The sequence below is a fragment of the Populus alba genome, chromosome 10, assembly GCF_005239225.2.
Source record: "Populus alba chromosome 10, ASM523922v2, whole genome shotgun sequence".
Taxonomy (NCBI): Eukaryota; Viridiplantae; Streptophyta; class Magnoliopsida; order Malpighiales; family Salicaceae; genus Populus; species Populus alba.
In genome coordinates, this window is record NC_133293.1 from 17,776,634 (window position 1) to 17,798,959 (window position 22,326).

Here is a 22,326-nt window from a genome sequence, read left to right on the forward strand (position 1 = left end):
CAATTGTTTCTAACTTTCGTTTTGAAAATATAAAAAGAAAGGCTCTTCTTCAGTCCGAATTTGTGAATTTCCATAGCAAAAACCATCCCATATACCTACTATACATGTTTTTTTCCCAAACTTATCTTCAATTTCCTTCCTAAAAATTCAGTTATGGCAACGAAACCCACGTGGCACATATTAAATCAAATCTTGAAAATTTCCTTCCAAAAATTCTCATTTTCCCTTAAAAAACTAACCTTCCAAACACATCTCAAGAAGAGGAGAGAGACCGGAAAGACTTGTGTAACCTGCACGGAAGACAGAACTAAAACCCCCTCTCTTCCTCTCTAAACTTATCCTTGTCTTAAATTCAAAAAAGAATCTGATAGTAGCTCAAAATCTCTCCTCCCTCCCTCCCTCCCTCCCTCCCTCTCTCTCCAGGATTCTCTTTTCTCTCTGGACCTACTAGACCAATGAAGCAAACCCATCACCAAAAACCCACCTCCTCCACCGTCACCAAAAATCTCCACTCCTTTACATGACGAAACTACCCTTCTCCTCTTTCTCCTCCGTCACCCTCTTCGTTAGCACCCTCACACTCCTCTCCTTTATTTTATCATCTCCATCTCTAACACATGCCTTGGGCTCCGGCTCCACCCTCGCCATCATCTCCGCCACCTCCACCGTCTGTGGCCTCGTGAGTTCCCAGCCAACCCAAAGCATCACCTGCTACAGACGAACCCCTATGGAAGGAATCATCGCTGTCCAACCTAACGTCTCCTTTTCCTCCATCTCCGGCGGTTCCACCTTCTTCTGCGGCCTCCGTTCCGGGGGCTACGCTTTGTTATGCTGGGACACAAGGAATTCGCCTTTTGATCCTCAAAGAGTCTATATCAACGACACTGTCTTTTTACAAAATCTTTCTGTTGGTGATGATCAAGTGTGTGCGGTTGTTAATGATACATTAAGTGTCTATAAAACAGGAACTGTTAGGTGTTGGAGAGGAGATGGTGATATGAGTAATCAATCACCAAGTGACGGTGATAAATATAAGTCAATTTCAAGTGGGTTTGGCTTCTCTTGTGGGATTTTAATGGAAAGTAATAGAATCAAGTGTTGGGGTAATGTTACAATTGCAAGAGAGATTGAGCATGGTTTCGGAGACATGGAAATGTTGAGTCTTGAGGTGGGTGGTTTGCATGCTTGTGGTGTGAATTCTAGTGGGCTTTTGGTGTGCAGAGGGAATGGGAGTTTAGGTCAATTGAATGTTCCTTCAAATAATGTATTGGAATATTCACAGCTGGCTCTTGGGGATAGCCATAGTTGCGCGATTCGAAAGAATAATGGATCAGTTGTTTGTTGGGGAGGTGATGGTGAATATAATGTGAATGAGATTCAAGGTGTTTTCTTTGAGTCTATTGTTTCCGGGTCTAATTTTACTTGTGGATTGGTTTCGTTGAATTTTTCAATTGTGTGTTGGGGACCAGGGTGGCCTAATGGTTCAGAGCTTCCATTGGGTGAGGTTTTACCAGGGCCATGTGTGCAATCTTCTTGCAGTGAATGTGGTTTGTATCCACTATCTGAGACATTGTGTTCTGGTTCAGGGAATATTTGCGAGCCTTGTGAGTTCAATGTTTCGATGCCATTGCCACCAGCACCGCCCCCGACGATAGTGCCCAAGTCATCTCCGTCCAAGGAATTGACAACTGGGTTATTGGTGTTTGCTGTTGTTGGATCAGTGGGGGGCTTTGCAGGGATTTGCACGATTATTTACTGTTTGTGGACTGGGGTTTGTTTTGGTAAGAAGAAGGTGCATAATTCAGTTCAGCCCACAATTACTAGAGATGGTTCCAATGGTGGCATGACCTCAAACAATAGCGGTCTAATTTCGAGATCATCAACGATAAGGCGCCAGAGCTCGAGGGCGATGAGACGACAGAGGAGTGGGACGTCATCAAAGCATGCTGATAGAGCCGAGGAGTTTAGTCTTGCTGAACTTGCTGCTGTCACCAACAATTTCTCAGTAGAGAACAAGATTGGTGCTGGGAGCTTTGGTGTTGTTTATAGAGGTAAATTGAGAGATGGCCGTGAAGTGGCGATTAAGAGGGGGGAAACAGGGCAGAAGATGAAGAAGTTTCAAGAGAAAGAGAGTGCCTTTGATTCAGAATTGGCATTCTTGTCGAGGCTTCACCACAAACATCTAGTAAGGCTTGTCGGGTATTGTGAGGATGGAGATGAGAGGCTTCTAGTTTATGATTACATGAAGAATGGAGCTCTTTATGACCATTTACATGACAAGAACAACATTGAAAAGATTAGTAGTGTGATAAATTCATGGAAAATGAGGATCAAGATTGCACTTGATGCTGCTAGAGGAATTGAATATCTTCACAACTATGCAGTCCCATCAATAATTCACAGAGACATCAAGTCATCTAACATATTGCTGGATGCGAATTGGACAGCAAGAGTTTCTGATTTTGGATTATCATTGATGGGTCCTGGATCAGAAGAGAATTACAATTGCAGGCCAACAAAGGCAGCAGGGACAGTTGGGTACATTGATCCTGAGTACTATGGTCTAAATGTATTAACTGCGAAGAGTGACGTCTATGGCCTTGGTGTGGTATTATTAGAACTCTTGACAGGAAAGAGAGCCATATTCAAGGGTGATGATAACGGAGGCACACCAACAAGTATTGTTGATTTTGCAGTGCCTAAGATTATGGTTAATGAATTGGGTAAGATCTTGGATCCCAGGGTAGGTCCGCCGGAGCCTAATGAAGCAGAAGCAGTGGAGCTGGTAGGATACACAGCAATGCATTGTGTGAATTTGGAAGGGAAAGATAGGCCAACTATGACTGACATTGTTGCTAATTTAGAGCGAGCTTTGTCACTCTGTGATGGTAGCCATGGCAGCATCTCAAGTGGTACAATATCAATTATTTCAGATTGAAATTTCAATTTTCAAACCCAGAAAGAAAGAAAACAGAACTATCATTTTTTTGGACAATTTAATTGGGTACAACAGTTGGGCTATTGTAAAGAAATAGGAATTCCCTTTCTTCTTTCTTCTTTTTTTTTTTTTTTCATTTTCCAATTTTAGATGAGTTAGGAGTATTTATCTAACATCGAGCTGTAGTGTAGGATTTTGTGAGCACTGACAGCAAGGACAATGATTACATGATTTACGTTACGGGGAATGTTCCTTTTCCTTTCTACAGTTCAAATTGTTTAGACACAAGCACCCCATTTGCTTCTTTTCCTTTTCTCGATCCTCATTACTTTACTAATATTGTATCCATGCGTGAATGACTTGGTCCAGTTTTCCTGTTGACAAATTGGATTGATTGATCCTCCATTCTCAGAAAAACTTTCAATTTCTGATGTGATGCTAGGAAAGGACATAAAGTTCAAAAAAAAACTAGGCTTTATGGGGTTGCACGAGGGCACCAAAATACACGGTGATGCTGCCTTTATTGTTTACTTGAACCCTTCACAGAGTTGGAGACCGAGTCCTGATCGGAACTCCTTTGAAAGCAGTTTCGGAATGGGTCCAACCCTGAAAAGGGCGCGAAGAAAGAAGGAATTGCGGTCCCATTTCTAGACTTGGGCACATAGTTCACGTTTGGTAGTGCTGCATGAATTTGACTTTGAAAATTCAACTCACAAAAAGGAGTCAATAGGGGGGGCTTTGATTTTGGTGGTAATGAATTATTATTCCCTTGACACGTGCTTGGACCAAAATACGCATAATATTCTACTTTACGAATAACAAAAATCCACGATCCTGCTTGGTTGATAAATGTTTTCTTTTAGAAAAACATATCAGTGTAATCTTATATTCTGCATATTTTATCCATTATATCTTAATCTTCGTATATAAGAAAACCAATCGATATTAACTTTTAGATTATTGAAGTTCTATAATACATTCATCTGTAAATCTTTTAATTTTCTCGTCAGAAATATCTAGTTGTTTCTTTTTACATATCCTTGAAAGTGCATTTAAGTCGATTAACAAGGAAGCTATCATATACAATGCATGTAAAAAAAAATCAACGTACGTACCTAAGAGTGTGTTAGAGAATATGGTCAAACTAAAAGTTAAAATTGATTGATTTTTTTATAAAAAATTACCATTGAGAAAACATATATTATAAAAGGTTATTTCAATAGCTTACTCCTTTTTTTTTTTTTCATTTTATAATTTGAATTTGACTAATGATTGCAGGAAATGATTTTTTATAAATGGCTTATTTAAAATATGAATCAAAGAGATTTAGTTTGAAAATAATATATAATTTCCATGAAAGCCATGCTGAGGATGCATGCTTGATGATTTTTTAAGAGAAAAACTCATTGAATAACGCGGCAAGGGCAAGGATCTGTTCTTGACGGTTAAAGAAAAACAAAAGCAACAAAATCCAATGAACAATGCGGTGCCTCTCGAATTTAATGCCCAAAGGGAGTATATGCTAGTGAGACTAAATGTTGTGGGGGCAGAGGTGGGTTCTTATCGGTGGTGGCCGGTTAACCACTTCCTCGCATACATTTGCGACATTCTTACGTGCATTTCTAAGATGTTTTAGCATAGCTATTAATTTATTGAACAATAGTAAAAAACGTTTATGTTTTTATAGTATCTATAACTATTAATTTATTTATTGTAATAAATCATTTTGCAGTAGGAGGACATAAATTGAGAGAAATCAATACAACGAGATCAAGCTTTGCCGTAATTTATGCACAGCCTCCTAACTATAACATATGTTTTCTTCGTGCAAAACAACGTTGAGCTCTGTGATCAGACCAATACAATGTCCGGTACTGGCAGACAGGTGCCATCTGTCACGGCTCACGGGAAACGACTACAGGCCAAAGGGATGGATGCATTAACAGTTCCTTGAGGTGGCAAGAATGAGATGCAAACAAGTCACATGTGCCTATGATGCATATGACTCCAGCACCTCATGACCATTCGCCCACGCTCATCAATGCTTATAGCTTGTGTCGATCACCACTTGAAATTGCCGTGCCCTGACCGTTCTCTAATTTATTTTGCAATTAATTTTTGAGATCCGTTAGGGTTTACCAGAGCTCGCCCTGACTCTACCTACTGAAAACACAAGGGAGGAGGATTTGATATGATAATGTCACAAACTTATTAACATCTAGTATTCTCTCCTATCCCCACTCCCGTGCATGCGCTCGGAGTTCCCTTTTCTACCTTTCAACCATTACTTTAGTCTTCTGGGCTGATCCAATCATACCATATTCAATATGCTATAGCTGCTATTGACCGGAATTCAGGCCCAACTTCTGTTGATTTCATGCACTTGCGGACGTTTTACCTGGATGTGTCCGTCATTGGAGGAAAGAAAGACTGAAAGAAAGATAGAAGATAGAAGATAGAAGATCAGACACGTGTTGGTGCCACGACATAGAAAGCCACTGAGACTTCTCCACGTGTCCTCTAGGTAAATATTGTCCAAAGTAAGCCCTAGAGAGACCCAACTTCTTGGAAAAACACGAGAAGGCCTATGGCATTATGGCGGATTCTTCAGTTAGTTTGGAGGATGCTAAGATGTTCTTTTTTCTTGGATGTACCAAATAGAAAATGAATTGCATCAACATCAATTAAATCATTCAGTCCATGTAATCGACCTAATCTGGACAAATCATATACAGTCCATCTCATCAAGTTCATACAGTCATCTCAGAATCACGTCTTGCTGCGTTAATAAAAAAATCACGGTGTCTGACCAAATCAGGTGATGCCCACCGCTTTGGTATGTCAGGCAGAAGACTACCAAACGAAAACAAAATCCCCAGCAAGTTTTTACTAGACAACAATTATTTTATTGTCAGGAAAAAAAAAAAAATTTCGGTAAAACCAGTAAATGCCTATCAGAGTTAAAGCAATGTAACTTGATCAAGACTCAATTGACAGCGTTGCCAATGGTTAGATTCGTGGATGTCTTCTTCTGTGTCTTTGCTGCTCTTCAACTTCATTCATCCAATCGGAGAGCCACATGAGACCTTTGTAACCGAAATATGCAGCTGCCACCAGAGTCACCACAAGGGTGACTATTACAAGAAGCCACTTCATGGTGGCAGCAATTTTCTGCTTCGAAACAAGTCATCATTACAACAAAGTAGCAGTTAATAAAACCTGTTCTTACTTCAGGAGAGTAACATACCTGCAGTTGTGAGGTCTTCTTTGTTTCTTGTAAATGTTCACGCCGTTTTCGGCGCTTCGGTGGATGAATGTCAGTGGCTGGAACCTTCTCCTTCAATAAATATCATAAAATGCTATCATATTTCAGGTGGAGGGAATCATGCACCAAAAAATAGTTTGTGCTTGTGCACCAGAAAAAGTGGATTCATTTCTGTTACTGTATATATCCATGGTGGTGGTTTACTAGGCATTCCATAATAGAAAGGTGAAGCCATGTCCTTTAAATGCCACACGTAGTAAGAAGGTAAAATGGTGCCAACTAGTTTATGAAGAGGAGCATTTTCCAAGATAACCATGTAATAGAAATCGAAGTAAGAAATGGTTCTACATCTGAATTCTGATAACATAAACAATGATGCTACTATTAAAGGCACACATTAGCTGACCAAGCTAAAGCTTACTGTGATAGCAATTAAACCGATTGACATTTTAAATTTGTATCTGTAAAGCTATCAATGTTACTATCTGGAACCATAAGCTCAAGCATAAAGAGTTGCCAAGAATGAATTGCATGATTCTAGCTGGAATAAAGAGTACCTCCAGGTCTTTGGATTTACGCAAATGCAATTCCTGATCCACAACCTGTGCTTTACTCTTGCAACCAGAATTGCAAGGAAGAAGTCCAAGTCCAAAATGACTTTTAGATATATCTTTGGGATCGGAACCTGCTTTGTGATAGGCTGCTTGAACCTCTTGACATGGCATCTCCTTTTTCAAGGTTTGGCATTGACAACGAACAGTGACCTTGCAAAAGAGTTGGCAAGACAAATCAAGTTAATGACTGGTAGCTGAAATAACATTGGTGTTTTACGCATTAATAAAACATCCTTTTCACTGATCATTTTTTACGATGAGATAACTTAAGTCAGTACCTTTTTGGCGCACTTGTCAGGTGATGGGCATTGACCTGGATGACATGTCTTGGGACATAAATGTGTACAATTAGGCAATTTCCTGCATTAATCAATCACGTCATATCATTTTTGAAGATTCTCACAGCAATTCAAGGCAGCAAGCCATTCAGAGATCATGCCATTTTCACTTCTCCAAAAATCATCATAACATGTTCCAAGACCATCAAGATTATTCTAAAAATTACAAAACTTTGAAAGTTTCAGATTTCAGCCTAAAGCACTTGAGGGATCCTCAAAATCATTTACTCCAAAAATCCCCGCGTAGAACCATTATCAAAATCCAACTACATACAAGTTTCCAAAGTAAATCAATACAATCATTTAGCAATCAAGAGAACAATTAAGGAACAGAAGGAAAACTCAATTTCAGCAGCTTCCACACAAGCATGGAATTGCTGAATATCAAAAGGAGAAATAAACAGTAGTGTCAGTACTATTTATTAACGCTTCACAACTGCATGAGTGTTGTCAAGAGGTGCTGAGGCTCTTGCCTAGGCGAGGCGAGGCCCCTGTGCCTTTATTAGCCTCGGGCATTGGATTTCAACGAGGCACCGCCTAGGCGAGCGCCTTGTGAGTGGGTGCAAGACACTAAGGCTAGTGCTTGCTTGAAGTACACAAGAAACAACTTAGGGGTATTTTTCTAAAAAACAAAAATTAGGGTAAAAAAATTAAAATAAATCATTAAAGAGGGAGACAAACAGACAATGAAGGACACTTAGAAAAGAAACATCAGCCGCACTTCCTATTTTCAACAATGGGAGTCAGAACAACACATGTACACGTAATACTTTATTTTTTTCTAAACAAGTGCAGTATGGTTTGATAGATGAGGATTTCAATTATAATTATGAAATGGAGGAAATGGAGGGTTCAGGTGAAGGGGAGGAAAGCATATGAAGATGTTTTTGAAGATTAATGAATAATGATGATGATATTTAATTTTGCTTTTTAATCTATTTGGCTACTTTCTACTTTAAATTATCTTATTTTATATTAAAGGTGAAAAATGTAACTTTATATAACCATGTTATGGTATTTTATATTTTCTTTTGATTTTCTAATGATCTAATCTTAACTGGAAAGATATATATTTTAGATTTACATAATATAATATTATATTACATTTTTTTTTTTAATTTATAGCATATCGCCATTGTTTATTCGGGCGAGCACCTAGGTTTGAACCTAGCGCATCAGGCATTTTACGGGCTTAGCACCTTTCACCCTTGATAACACTGTCCACGTCACATTTTTGCATTCAATTTCTTCATCTGCCATGAGACAGAATGGAGTTCACATATTATCATGAAACTTAGCATAGAATATTCAAGAGATTGCAACTGTGTCAGTAAAAAAATATGCAGGTCACTCACACATGCAACGCTTGTCTTTACAGCTTTGTCCTGGTTTGATTCTCACAAAGAAAATGAAAAGCAAAAACAAACTGAAGTGCACAATCAACAACAGAAATCATACGCAAAGTCAAAATAAAAGGTTCCTTGAGTTGAACCAGGGATAAAAATCATCAAAAAAATAGCTTTGCAGAAAATATTAACAAGATAAAGGTGCATAATCCATTTATTACCTATGGCAAGATCCACCACATGAACGAGCAGCCATTTGCTCCTTTTCTGACAGGTTATTGTAATATATGCACTCAAAAACATGGACCATAGAACCACAATAACAAGATCGTTTCACGAGAACTTTGCAAGGAGGGCAGTCCCCAGGATGACATGGTAGAGGGCAAGAATGTCGACAAGCAGGTTTCCGTTCCTGAACAAATGAGGTAACTCGAAAACATCAAAAAACATACAATGATGCTAAAGATGAAACAGCTCTGGTGCACCAACAAATAATAAAATTACACCCTGTTTACATCATCTTCTGAACTCAAGACAAGAAAAAATTTAAAATGAATAAAAAATATTGGTAAAATCAAATGGAAAACAACAGAATATCATTGCAATAACTTATCACCTTTTCACAAGGAAGATGACACTCTTCACAAGACTCGCTTCTTTTATGTTGAACCAATGAAGTTGAAGACTGGCTCTTTAGGGCATGGCAAGTTTTTGTACAATAATGATTGCCACAAGAAAGAGGGCTCCCACACAGATTTTCACAGGAAAATTGGGTTCTGTTCGAGCAGATCATCTGAAATGAGGAGCAACCAAAATAGGTCAGCCACCCAACAAAGAAAGGAAAAAATGAAGAAAATTTATTGAGCCACTTGATAATTGAAACAAACCATTCTCTCTGCTCCAATGTGCTGGCCAAGACATGGCCTCCAAACAAGTTCAGGGCAAGGAGGGCATGGGGTTCCTGGTGTACTTTCACTCTGATGATTTGGTTTCTTTTTCTTTGGCCTCAATGTGAAATCTGGATTAGGAGGTGGTCTGGCGCCGTGGCACCTGAACCACAACAGAAAAAAAAATACAAGGATAGAATGATTTCATGAATTACCAACCAAAGGAAAATCTTGAGAAAACATTCGCTAATTTGAAATTCCAGGAACCTTAATTTGCACTTATGGCTGCATGGGTATTCTTCATCACAAAGCAATCGACAAGGAGGGCACGCCCCATAATGGCATTTGTGTGGCTGGACAAAATGACAGATAAGAATTGCTTAAATAATCTCCAGCAAAGCATGCTAAGGATCATGAAATAGCAACAGCATCTGTCTCTCTTAAATCAGAATTACAAGTAGATGTACATAATTATTAAAGAGAAGTCAAAATTTAGATCAATGAACAGCCAAGTATAAAGGATGCCACTATTAGCATCAGCTGTTCAATCACCACAGCAACTTCACATGTTTTCGATAAAACAAAGCACCACCACAGCATCAACCGGAAATACACACCTATTCTTACCTTAGAATCTGATCCATGTCGGCATAAAGGAGATATTCCACATGATTTACGACATTTTGGAGGCTTTTGCTCTTTCTCAGTGCCACAGGGAACCTGAAGGAAAATCCATAATGAAACACTGATTAATGTGGAGGTGTTAGCATTTTCTTTAGGTTTCTTACAATGGCGAAGGCAAGGATTGAGCCCAAGTCCTACTCCATGCCATTGCTTTGAAACAGAGAGCACTGTTGGGCTAAACACAACTGGTTAAATATTAATAAACTGAAAGGGTTAAATGAAGCAAGAAAAGGAAAGAAAATTCAATAAACGAAGGGTTTGTAAAATCTATCAAGGCTCTATTCTAGCTATATTAAAACAGAAAGAAGTTAATTCCTAGACAGGGTTCTATATATAAGCTTATAACTTTGCCAGAATATAAATTGCTATAGATTGATTCAGAGATGTGTGAATTGTGCATTCAGATAATCTAAATGCCAGTCCTGATTAGAAATTAAAAAAGATATCCATTAAGCAAAACACTTACCTCAAAATGAGTCTCTCCACAAGCACATGAAATTGTAAACATTACAGGACAAGGAGAACAGGCACCTCTACAAGAACAGAACCAACCATCAAGTCATTGCCTAGATACAGAAATATCCATAAAACGTGACATCTCATTAGCTAACTGGGAACAATACCACAGTCTACAGTATATTGTGAGACTGATCCACAGTTTCAGAAGCTCAATCAAAGAAATTTCAAACAAATGAATTGTGCCAGAAGAATTCTAAAATGCAGTGGCATAGCAAAACTACTTTGCATCTCATCTTTTTTATTTTAAATCATCCTCTTGTGTATAAGAAATGCAAGTGAACCAAGATGAGGACAAGCATACCGATGACACGGGGCAGGACACTTGTGATTGTTACACCGAAGCCTCTTGCCGCAAATCTGAAATTTCAAACATTTATTGAATTCCAGAATTTAAAAAAAAAAAAAAAAAGGTGCACTAAACAACCAGGTACGTAAAATTGCACCTCTCCACATGGCGGACAGTCCCCATCACAGCAGCGACGTTTACAAGCATGTCGTCCACAATCTCTCATTCTTTGACACTTCCTCTCACACGCCAAATCTTGATAGCAAGGAACCTAATCTAAATTCAGTTAAATCTCCCCAATTTTGAAATCACACAATGAATAAATGGAAAAATAAAGGTAAAATTTTCAGTTCACCACAAATGACTGAACTAATACGTATTACATTAAATCCAATTATCCAGTATCTCCATTGCAATACTGAATACAATTTAACTGTAATCATTGATAAAGCACTAAATTGGATTATAAAGCAAGGGACAAAAATGAAGTTTTTACCTCTTTCTTCATCCCCCCACACCTACATAACTTGGTGACAACAATTCGACAAGTCTCAATGCAAGGCCCTCGATGACATCTCTCGTGGCACCTATGGAAACCACAACTCAACATTTTATCACAGGTACCACCACAAAGCGGCACAACAATATCACAGGCCATCCCTTCATAGAGTCTCTTCCCGCATGGACATGCTCTCTTCCCTTGAAGAGGACAATCTCCACACTCCCCAAAATGGCACCCCCTCTCACACACATGTTTTCCGCAGGCTAGCAATTTTTCACAGGGATTCTCACATCTAAATACTCTCTCACAACACTCCCTCTCCTCAACTTTCCTTCCACATGAACATTTATAAACCCCGCGGGCATTACACGGCGGGCAGGGTCCATCGTGACAAATTTGTTTACAGCTATGAATCCCGCAATCTAATGATTTATTACAAATATTATTACAAGAAAATAATTTGTAACCGCAACGCTTAACATCCGTCGTTTTGCCGCAAAAACATGTCGTTTTGACAAGTTTCGGGCAAGATGGGCAGGGACCGGGATGGCAAAGTAACAAACAGAAATGACCGCAGTTATTCTTCAACTGACGGTTACAGATTTCCCCGCAAGAATGGGGTAAAATCCAAGGATCACTTGGTGGATTTTCGACTTTGCCACAGAAACAGAGGTAATTTCTGGGGATTTCAGATCTAGAATAATCAGAGCGGCATTTAGGGCAATTCCAGGTGGAGGATTCAGCGGCTTTATCAGAGGAGATAGGGAGGCGCGTGGAGGCGCGAAGAGCGGAGAGATCGGAGGCTTGGCGAGCCCAGGATTGGATACAGATAAGGTGGAAAACGGCGTAGCAGATAGAAGTGCAAGACCAAGTCGGATCGGAGGTTTTGATGCGTTCGAGACAGATGAGACATGATAGAGCGCCGGAGGAGGAGGAGTTTAGGAAGGATTTGATTTTGGTGAGGTCGTGTTGCGTTGGTTGTAAGGATTGGTGGTTGGTGTGTTCGAAGTAGGATTTGAAGATTGAGTTTGTGAGATCTGCGGAGTGCTGGTTTTGGCTGTTGGTGGTGTCGGAGTCGGAACCGGAGTAGGAATCGGAGTCGGAGAAGGGTTTCTGTTGTTGTTGTTGTTGTTGTTGTTGTTGTTGTTGTTGTAGGTGGTGGTGATGGTGGTAGCCAATGGCGGAGGACATTTTCCGATTTCGGGGGTGGTGGGTTTGATTTGGCTGGAAATGGAAGAACAAATTGAGGGCGGGTAATAAAGTCACTCACGTGAAAAAGGTTCCAGGTTTTGGAATGTTGGGCTCATGACTGGACTGTTTGTTGGACCGCTTGCTTCCCTACGGCTAGAACTCAGATCCAATGGACAGGTATGGTTATCATAATGGGTTTCATTTCTGGTGACAAGCCCTAATTTGTTTCGTGAAGTATCTGGTGTCTGCTTCCTTACACAAGTATGATGGAAACAGCATCACTCTACAACACACTATTGTTGGGGCTAGGCAGACCCTCAATGAGTGTGTTTAGAAATATAGTTGTTTTTAAAAACAGTTTTTAAAGTGTTTTTTATTTAATGTTAATAATATTTTTTTATTTTTAAAAAATTATTTTAAAAATCAATACATCAAAATAATTCAAAAATATCAAAAACATACTTATTCAAAGTAAAATAAAAAAAATTTTAAATTTTTCAAAAAATTTTTTAAAATACAATGTGAAACACGCACTATTAATTTTATAGGGTGCCTCTTTCTAAATTTTAGTCTTGCTTTAGTTCAAAACCTTCCCTATTGATTTTATTGCAAATTTGATTGATTATCTCATCTCTAATGTGTTTAGGGCTGACCTCATATGTGCCTTCGGCACAAAGCCATGCATGCTGTCACTTGTAACAACTCTTTCATTGAAGGAAGTGGTGAAAACTCATGGTCAAATCGGTAACCACTTGGAAAACAGACTGGAAATAGGAAAGAAGATCGACTTGGAATTATTTTTCTTTAGCATCAAAGAGAACCGATGACAAGAAACAAGATGGCTGTCTTGGAATTCAATGTTGCCCAAATCACAGTTTAACGATCTTATTGTCCTGAGGCAACAACAAAAATACTTGCTAGCTGTCACATTTTTCACAAGATTATAGTACATCAAAACGAACAGCCAATGGCAAGCAGCAGGCAGATGTTATTATGTTCACACGGCAACAAAAATCACATAATCACACCAGCTCACAACAACAAATGGACTTCACAGATTTTTACATCGCTCCAGTGGTTTTATACTTGGCATGGAACTGCCATTGGTATCAAACAAATTCGAGACGCACAAGGAGCTTTACAGAATTGTATTTCTGTCCCTTGCGGTCATGGAGTGGAACTGCTCGAATCCCTTCTCTCAACTCCCGCACAGGAAGGCATGTTTGACCACCAAAGTCATCCTTTTCTGACATGTCATACTCATGAACTTCAATCCGGAGCAGAGCTAGTTCTGGAACAGTTAATGGAAACTCAAACTCCTCATCCCAAACAGGTATCCAATTGTCCTCCAGAGTCCTTGTTTTCTTCATCCCAGTATCTGCAGGGACCCCAGCAATCCCAACCTGCACAAAATAAAGTTGAATTGCACTTGATTATCCATTATTTTCATGTCTGGTTCAGATAGCTCTCGGAAAAGAGGGAGGGGGGGGGGGCAAAAAGAACTGAGTAAAATGGAACCAGAAGCACACTGCAAGAATCCAGGGAACACGCAACAGCCAAGACAAACACAGTGTCATGGTAAAGCCATGGGTTACAACAAATCTCAACGAGGATAATGCCATGGACACAACCAGAACAAGAGGTTTTTGGCGACAAGACAAAAATATTTTGGATATAGTCACTTATGATGAAGAGAAGAAAATGAGACCAGAAGATTGTATCCACTTACCCTCACATAGAAATCTGGTGGGGAATATGCATCAAAATGTGTGTGATGGAAATCATAATACCATCCTTCACCCATGTATATTTTCACCTATTCAGCAATAAGAAAATTACAATTACTAATCAACGCAAAAACAAATGCACAAGTGAACATTATATGGGCGTTTTAAATGGAAATCCAGGAAAAATCCATTCCAATCAAAGTGAATGACAACAAAGCACTCACCTTCAAAGTTTTTTGCACAGGTAACTTGGCTTTGGGATCAAATACCTCGCCATGTGGACCAGACTTCAGAAGAAAATCCGGTTTTTTCACAAAACCACACCCACCATTGGCTCTGAACATTCCTTGCATTATCCAGAGTGATCTTCCATATCCCTGGAATGAAAGACCTGCTTTTAGTATTTGGTGGAGGCACATACTTGTACAAATATGAAAGAACAATAATATATTTAATGCACCAGTCAGCTAGTGTTGTATAAGATCTATAGTGTTGTACAAATATGAAAGAACAATAATGTACGGAGGCTTTCTTGAGTATAGTGTTGTATATGAAAGAACTATAATCAAGAAAGCCTCCATCACAATTTTCTCTTATATCAGTCTAGTACTTTTTAAACACAATTTTGAATAAAATTATTCAATTAAGCAAATCCATTTACAAACAATAGGCCAAAACTCTTAAAAACTACAATGATGTAACACCAAATCCACACAGCTTCACTTTCTGCCCTCAAAGTTTATGCATTGGGAACTCAATCCTTAGATTTTGGAACACAAACCTGCATATTAAAAGCAACCATTTGAGCACCATGCATCCATCCAATTAGTGGGTTGTAGTTGGATGAGTTCACACGAATACCCTTTGGATACACCCTGAGTATATTCCGCTGGGTAAACCTGTATAGCAAGTCATTCATTAGACATTATGGAACTTGGTTTTCTAATGATCCAAGTACAAAGTGTGCATAGGAGATAGTTCTGAAGTACATCAGCTTATTACTGGCATAATTATGGAATAGATAATGCCTGCAAAGGAGTCAAAAATTAGAAGCCAGGACTAAATAAACGCCACTACATAAAATATTAAAGGCCATTTTTTTAAGTCATTCAAATCCTTAAACTACACCAATAAATACATTCTCAACCATGAGCATCGATCCATCAAATGCACATAAACAAATAAATAGCACTCATGACAACAAGGTTTCAAGCAGCAGATAGAGGCACATGTACTTCTCCATATTAGAGTTCTTTCAACAGAATGCTTTAGGGCTTGTTGATACCTGACAATTTCTTTTCCATGGGTCTCTGCAGCATTTTCAAGTTGTTGCTCGCTTAAGCTAAGACGCCTCGCTTTATCAGGATCCACTTTCAAACATTCTTCTAATCCACCTTTAGGCTTCCCAGCAGGAATAGCAATTAAACGTTTATATTCTGGTGCTATATCATGCGGCAACTTGTGGTCTCCTTCACCAGGATCTTCCTCGGCATCATTATCATCTTCATCCAATTCATTCTTCTTCGAGAAGATTGGTCAGGAATGAGATTAGAAAAAACTGGCAAGCTAAATACTAATATGCGTCTTCACATACCTTGTCATCAGCGCCTTTAAGATTATGGATTTCTTTCCCCCAAGCTTCTTCATCGGGAGCAGCATTACCCTTCTGGGAATCACTCTCTTTATCCTTAATTTCCTTAGCCTCGAGGTACTCCTTTGGTGGTTTTGTTGATATGATAACACGTCTCTTCAATGACTCAGGGGAAGGGAATTCCTTCAAGCATTCTGAGCCAGGAGAAAACAGTGTGTCTCCAAATGTTTGAGTGACCATCTAGAAATCATTGAAAGAATAGTAAATCATTTGCCCGTGAGAGCTGCACATCCCTACAAAATAACAAAGACTCACCTTTGACACTTTAGACTGGAGATCTGGAGTAAGGTGATCTTCTAGAGTTATAACAACAGGGAATTCAGATGCAGTAAAAGCATGCTCCTTGATTGACCTCAAACATTTGATAAGTTGCACTGGAGTTGTCAAAGTCCTAAACAAAGTAAAATGTACCACTGGTTAAAAACAAGGGAAGGATGCTTCAAAAGTAATTTGAAGTTAATAGAAATTTCTGATACCCGATTAAAAAGTCAATAAAGGCAAAGTTTATGCGTTAAAGGATACTGCATTATGTAAAAGAATTTAACAAATTAGCTCATATGGATCCTCCGTCAAGAAATAAAAAAACACGACAAAGCTTCTTTATGATTCAAATCACCTACTCGAGATCAAGCTCGAAACTTTAAGAAAAAATATTGCGTTTAAGTTGCTGTATCAATAATTTTAGTTCCTGCTTCATTTTCCTTTTGCAGTAACAATTACACATCATTTAGTACCCACATTAGAGATTTCAGCATTAGCACAATAACTGCATACCTCCCATGAAGTACCTCCACATCATCCTTGTCGGAATTTGGCCATATATCCAATTCAATTACTCTCACACCTTTCTTCAGTGCATTTATGATGGGAACATCGCTGCAATCGCTACTGAGCTGATTCCCAGTTAGATATGAATTGTGGCCGGTATAAATGAAATAGTGTGAAATGGGAGCTGTCATATCATGGTGCACCTGAAACCAGAGAATGCAATAGAACAGCAAATACAAAAGAACGCAGATATCTAAGAGAGATTGAAACAAAGCAGTGATTCCGCGGAAAAAAAAAACAGATAAATCAGTTAAAAAATAAACCATGACAAAGAGGCAATAGTTGAAAACTTTTATTTTTACATTCCTGGTCGTTTCTTGGAGAAAATGAAAGACATTCCACTCATGAAGAAATGTTAAATAACAAAAGTCAAAAGCCAAATGGACAGTTTCAGGCATCCCATGGAACTTTCTGCATCTAATCATATGTTTCAAAGAGAATTAACCAATAGCACTAATTGAATCATGAATTACTTTGATCAATGCAGCTAATTACTACCCATTTAGTCAAGAGTCATAAACTTGAGTTTTTCCCAATATAGAACCAAAAAACCCGACAAACTTCCTATTTTAGTTGCTAGAGCAAAAACTAAAGGGGAAAAAAAGAGTCCGTCTAGCTATTTCAAGTGATTCCAGCATTTATTGTAAGTACCAAATTTAACCAAAAAGAAATAGCCATTTAAGATAAGTCATTAAAGAAGCAGAACTTAGCCTCAACAAAGAAAGGTAAGAAAACAAAAATTACCCCAAGTTTAAGATCCAGAGGAGGGTTATTATCACCAAAAAGATACTTAAAAAAGGCCTCAAGATTGAGCCCTTTACGGTGAAAAATGGCCAAATGTTTGAGGCTTTCAATGACGGTTTGTGCTTCCTCAAGAGTAGCCTTTTCTTGTTTTTGAACCTCGATCAAGAACCTGTGGAGATGATTGTCGGTCATGATGCCATTCTCCGAGTATTGATTAAACAAGACCCTGATCTCCTCCGGTGCCTCTGCCACTGCAAGCTTGAACCTCCTGCTAAAGCACAAGCAAACTCTGTAGGTCTGTTTAGACATTGGAGAAATTTTTTTTCACTCTCTGGAGTTTTGAGGATTACAGTTTGTGTTATTTTTTTCTTGTATGTAAGAGGAGAGAGTGTTGTTCGTGTCTTGTCTGTACGTAGAGTATTGATGTGTGAATGGTTTCCAATTTTCCATAAAAATTAGTTGGTGATGGTCCATAATGACCCTTTTGTTTTTCTGATGGGGTCAGTTTAGACAGTTGGCTTTGGCGTATTGGGTTTGGTTTTGGCTGTGATAAGGATTCTTTACTCCCTCTGCACTCTTATCCCTTCGCTAGATAAAATTATACACGTGGTTAGGTTACTTGACGCTTGATAGGTAGCTTCCGATGATGATGATGATGATGATGATGATGATGATGATGATGATGATGAAAAAAAATTATATCGTTTAATTTTTTACTGTGGAAATATATATTTTTAATGATATATTGTTGAGACGATCAAACGAACCTCAATCAAGGAGAAAAATTAAAGAAACCCAATTTTCTTTTTGTAGTGAGGAAAACCTCAGCTGTTTTTGTTATGCACTATAAGGTGAGGTGGATTATACCTGCTCTTTGTTCGTTTACAAGAGGGTTATTTGCGCGGTGATTGGGCAGTGTTTTTTAAAAAAATTAATTTTTTTGTTTTAAATTAATTTTTTATTATTTTAATAGGTAGATATAACAATAAATTTAAAAAATATATTATTTTAATATATTTTTAAATAAAAAATACTCTGTAAGCAGTTTTTTCCGCTGTCTCACGTACCCCCAAAATGTTAAACATGTGCCTCACGTTGTCCTTTTAAATCTTAAAGTTCTGCGGGTGGTGGAAAATAAGACAGACTAGTATACCGGTTTTGCTGAGTGTACAAAGGAGACCTTAACATTTCTGTCGTTTTTACTGTAATTTAATAAACAGATAAGAATAAGAGGGTTAAAGTGAGACACTGGTTTGACGCGTCGTACATGCCCGGGAAATTATTAGGAATAACGCGCTACGTAAGGCGACTACTTTAATTTTATTTAATTTTTCGACGGCAAGTTAACCGGTGTATTTTTTAAGATATATTTTTTGAAGTTTTTCAAAGTATATTAAAATTAAAAATTAAATTAAAAGGAAAAAACTAAACCTATTTGTGAAATTATTGTACACTCTGTTTCTTTCTTCTTTCTTTCCTTCAGTATTTTATGTTTTGGTGTTTTTTAAAAAAACATTTGGCCCGTTAACGCTGCAACGATGTTGATCTAGGCTCTGTGTGTTGTTTTTTCGTTTGTAAACAGGGACCTTGAGATACTAGGGAATATTTTGTTAGTTAGTTGGTACTTGATTTTCTAAAATATATTTTTATTTTATTATTTTATAGTAATTAAAGTTTTGGGGCTTGAATTTGAGACTGGAAAATATCGAGTCCTTTTAATCTTGTAACATTAGGAACTCGGTTGCACGATCAAGTCGGATATTTTTGCCTTTTTTTAACGTTCTTTTTCTTTTTAAAAAAACTTGGCCATTTCCTTCTCTTTTTTTTTTGAGAATTGACTTAATATTTTGTTGTGGTTTCCTTATTTTGCAATGTTATAAAACAGTTAGATGCTTGATTAATACTCGATTAATTGAAATATATTTTTAATTCTTCTGATTTAGAACAAATAAGTATTTGGAGACCAATTTTGATGTCAAGACGGATAAGGGGGCTATCATTAACGAGCAATGTAAGACTGGTTGGTGCATGCAACGCATGTGTCGAGAAGTGAGAGAGGCAACAGTGCTTCGGCAACGAGGAATCACATTATTTCATGAGAGGCAACCAAACTTTACCTTCTGTAGTGGTTTTAGAGGAATCACATTATTCTCTTCCATACGGAGGGGTGCATGGTTCTTGTCATGGTAGGCTGTTATTTCATGTTTGATTCCTAATTTCTTTTATTATTAAATTTGTGTTATGATCTCTTTTATTAAATTTAAATGTCTTTTTAATTTCATCCTTAAGTTTAAACATTGAAGGTTGTTTTTTTTTTTTCAAATTTAATCATTATTGTTTTAATTCTTTTTTTTTATTTGTATAGAGTTGTTTTGTGAAATTTAATTTTATTTTTTTAATTTCATCATTCAAACATAAAATATAAGTTGCCCTTTGATTTTTTTTTTTCATTTTGAATTTTATTCTCATCTTTTCATTGCTATATGTTTTTGTTGTTATATATTACTTTACAAGGTTGATTTTTTTCATCCTTCGACGTAAAGGCTGGTAGAAAATCTAGCTCCATGTTTTCTCTTGATGGGGTGATATTGGTTTGTAATCTGGATCACAAGTTTGAAAGTCTAGCTTAAGTTATTGATATTTTTAAAAAATTTATTTTTCTTCGGTATTTTTCCTTTTCAATTCCAATCTTTTGTGTATTTTTTAAATTTTTTTGTGTTTTGTGGTTTTCTTTAATTTATTTTTTGTTTTTTTACCATAATATTGTTATCCATGCTTCGAGTTTGATCGGTTATCTAAAGTTTTTTAAGTTATTTTTTTAATTTGATATTTTTTTCTGGTAGTCCTTCAACATCAAGTTGATTTGATATTGAGTTTTGTAATCTTCTCTAATATGTTTTTTATTTGATTATTTCTTTCGCATGATCCAGGTCGTGGAGTTTGGTATGCTTGCTCGGTTTGCTTTTATGGGTTATTTTTTAAATTATTTTTTTATTTCATCATTCTACGTTATATTTATTAGGAATTGAGCTTCGTTGTTTTTTTTATTGATTTATTTTGATCTCATGACCTGAGTTACATGTTTAACATGCTTGATTACGTTGGCTCTTTTCTTTTTCTTTTTTTTAATCATATTATTTCATATTAGGTTGGTTGAGATTTGAGTTTTGTTATTTTTTTTATATTTTAATAGTCGCTTTTTTTTTGGTTTAGGTTCTTAAGAATTTTTTTTTTATTTATTTAAATCGGTTTATTTATTATTGTTGTCTATTTTTTTATTATCTAATTAAATTATACCAATCTATTTGACTCAGGCAGGTCTATATCCAGGTTCTTGGATTTTTTTACTTCTTTAAAATAAACTTGCATCGTTTGAATATTTTTTTCACTAATAATTTTATTTGTCTAAGCCCGTGGTGTGATGCGGACTTATAAATTTAGTTTTTATAAGTATTTGGTGTGTACAGAGAAAAAAAAAAATAAAACTCGTAAAATATTAAAAATCAATAAATTTATTTACCATCAAACTTATTTTTCAAGTTTAATATTCTTGTAGATAAACTTGCATAAAACTAGTAAGAGGACCAAAAGAAAAGAAATATCTCCAGGCTAAAAGAATATTCCTTGGAAGCAAGACTGGACCCCAGTGTAAAGGTCTTCTTTCTCACGGGTCACCGGACAAGATATCATAGCTTTAAAAGTGAGTAGCTAAGCGGGTTCCCCACCGGTTTCCGGAGGGTGGGGATCTATCATCATCTGATGACCCCAATAAATAGCTCCGGGCACTATCATCCACCTTAATTGCACGTTTTTCCATTTTTGGGCCAGTTTTCACACCAGAGATTTTTTTAGGGGTCTTCTAACAAGGTTAAAGAACTCGTGGAAATTTGATTTTGATAGCCTGACCTGAGATTTCAAGATTAGCTGGTAATTAAGAGCCTGTTTAGCTGGGCTGTGTTTATACGAAGCATGAAAAAATATATTTTTTCATTTGAATCATAGTTCTCATCGCATAGCCAGACAAACTCCAAGAAGAAGGCGTGGCGTGCCTTCAACGATCAAGCCATCCCATCATTTTTAATTATTGCGCACTTTTAGAGCTGCAATTAAAGACGTTGATGAATTTTAAGCTGTAAGGATAATCATCTTGTTTATTTTTGTATTTTAAAATAAAATAAATTAAAATTTTTTTATTTTTATTTTAAATTAATATTTTATTTGATATTTTTAAATTATAATAAAAAAATAAAAATATTATTTTAAAAAATAATACATTTTAACAGACTCGATGATGACACGAAACCATGATAGTGCTATTCTTTATGGGCTAATAAAAATGCAGGTGGGGGCATTTATGTCGACGGACCGCATGAGTCATGACCCTACAAAATTACTGCTTGTCGGTCAGTTCCTAATCCGCACCCTTGACTTTTCAACCAGGTTTTATACAGTTCTCTCCATGACTAGAAGTGAAAGTAGTTGGTATACGGAATAAAGAAAGACTGGACATGATAAATTTTTTGTGAAGTTATTAGGTGTATTTTTGAATAGTATAAAAATTATTTTTTATTATATTAAAAGTTATTCCCAGTGGGGAAATTTTTGTTCTAATAAATAGATAAGACAAATTGTCCAATTATTTGTACATGAATTAACTTGTCTTGTTTTGGTTAATGCAAAAATAAAAATAAAAATAAAAATAAAAATTATTATAATTTTAAATCTGGAATGGTAGACTTATGATAAGGTATCGATTACGAGTCAAGTTGACCATTGATCAGGGTTAACATGAAAATAAAAATTATT

General features: G+C 37.0%; 3 protein-coding genes across 5 annotated transcripts; 1 reads left to right on the plus strand and 2 right to left on the minus strand.

Moving 5' to 3' along the window:
• Positions 1-223: 223 nt before the first annotated feature.
• On the plus strand, positions 224-3,205 carry LOC118043343 (putative serine/threonine-protein kinase-like protein CCR3). Its single transcript, XM_035051311.2, has one exon. It carries the CDS (start codon positions 521-523, stop codon positions 2,936-2,938), a length of 2,418 nt encoding a protein of 805 aa, XP_034907202.1. The 5' UTR covers positions 224-520; the 3' UTR covers positions 2,939-3,205.
• A 2,391-nt stretch (positions 3,206-5,596) lies between these two features.
• LOC118043309 (NF-X1-type zinc finger protein NFXL2) lies at positions 5,597-12,703 on the minus strand. Of its 2 annotated transcripts, none has more exons than XM_035051251.2 (13): positions 11,374-12,703; positions 11,035-11,148; positions 10,893-10,948; positions 10,539-10,605; positions 10,016-10,108; positions 9,656-9,741; positions 9,389-9,551; positions 9,118-9,294; positions 8,723-8,913; positions 7,096-7,177; positions 6,761-6,967; positions 6,186-6,269; positions 5,597-6,109 (listed from the first exon to the last, which is right to left on the minus strand). In XM_035051251.2, exons 1-13 carry the CDS (start codon positions 12,568-12,570, stop codon positions 5,948-5,950), a joined length of 2,679 nt encoding a protein of 892 aa, XP_034907142.1. In that variant the 5' UTR covers positions 12,571-12,703; the 3' UTR covers positions 5,597-5,947. The 2 variants fall into 2 exon arrangements, with proteins under 2 accessions (XP_034907142.1, XP_034907141.1); XM_035051250.2 differs by having other exon boundaries at positions 6,186-6,275; positions 11,374-12,684.
• Positions 12,704-13,394: 691 nt separating this feature from the next.
• Positions 13,395-17,963, minus strand: LOC118043310 (phosphoinositide phospholipase C 2). Of its 2 annotated transcripts, none has more exons than XM_035051253.2 (9): positions 17,521-17,963; positions 16,723-16,919; positions 16,204-16,339; positions 15,892-16,128; positions 15,583-15,815; positions 15,079-15,196; positions 14,522-14,674; positions 14,300-14,386; positions 13,395-13,973 (listed from the first exon to the last, which is right to left on the minus strand). In XM_035051253.2, the coding sequence occupies exons 1-9, from the start codon at positions 17,827-17,829 to the stop codon at positions 13,680-13,682; spliced, it is 1,764 nt and encodes a 587-aa protein (XP_034907144.1). In that variant the 5' UTR covers positions 17,830-17,963; the 3' UTR covers positions 13,395-13,679. The 2 variants fall into 2 exon arrangements, with proteins under 2 accessions (XP_034907144.1, XP_034907143.1); XM_035051252.2 differs by having other exon boundaries at positions 15,583-15,818.
• Between the last annotated feature and the right edge of the window lie 4,363 nt (positions 17,964-22,326).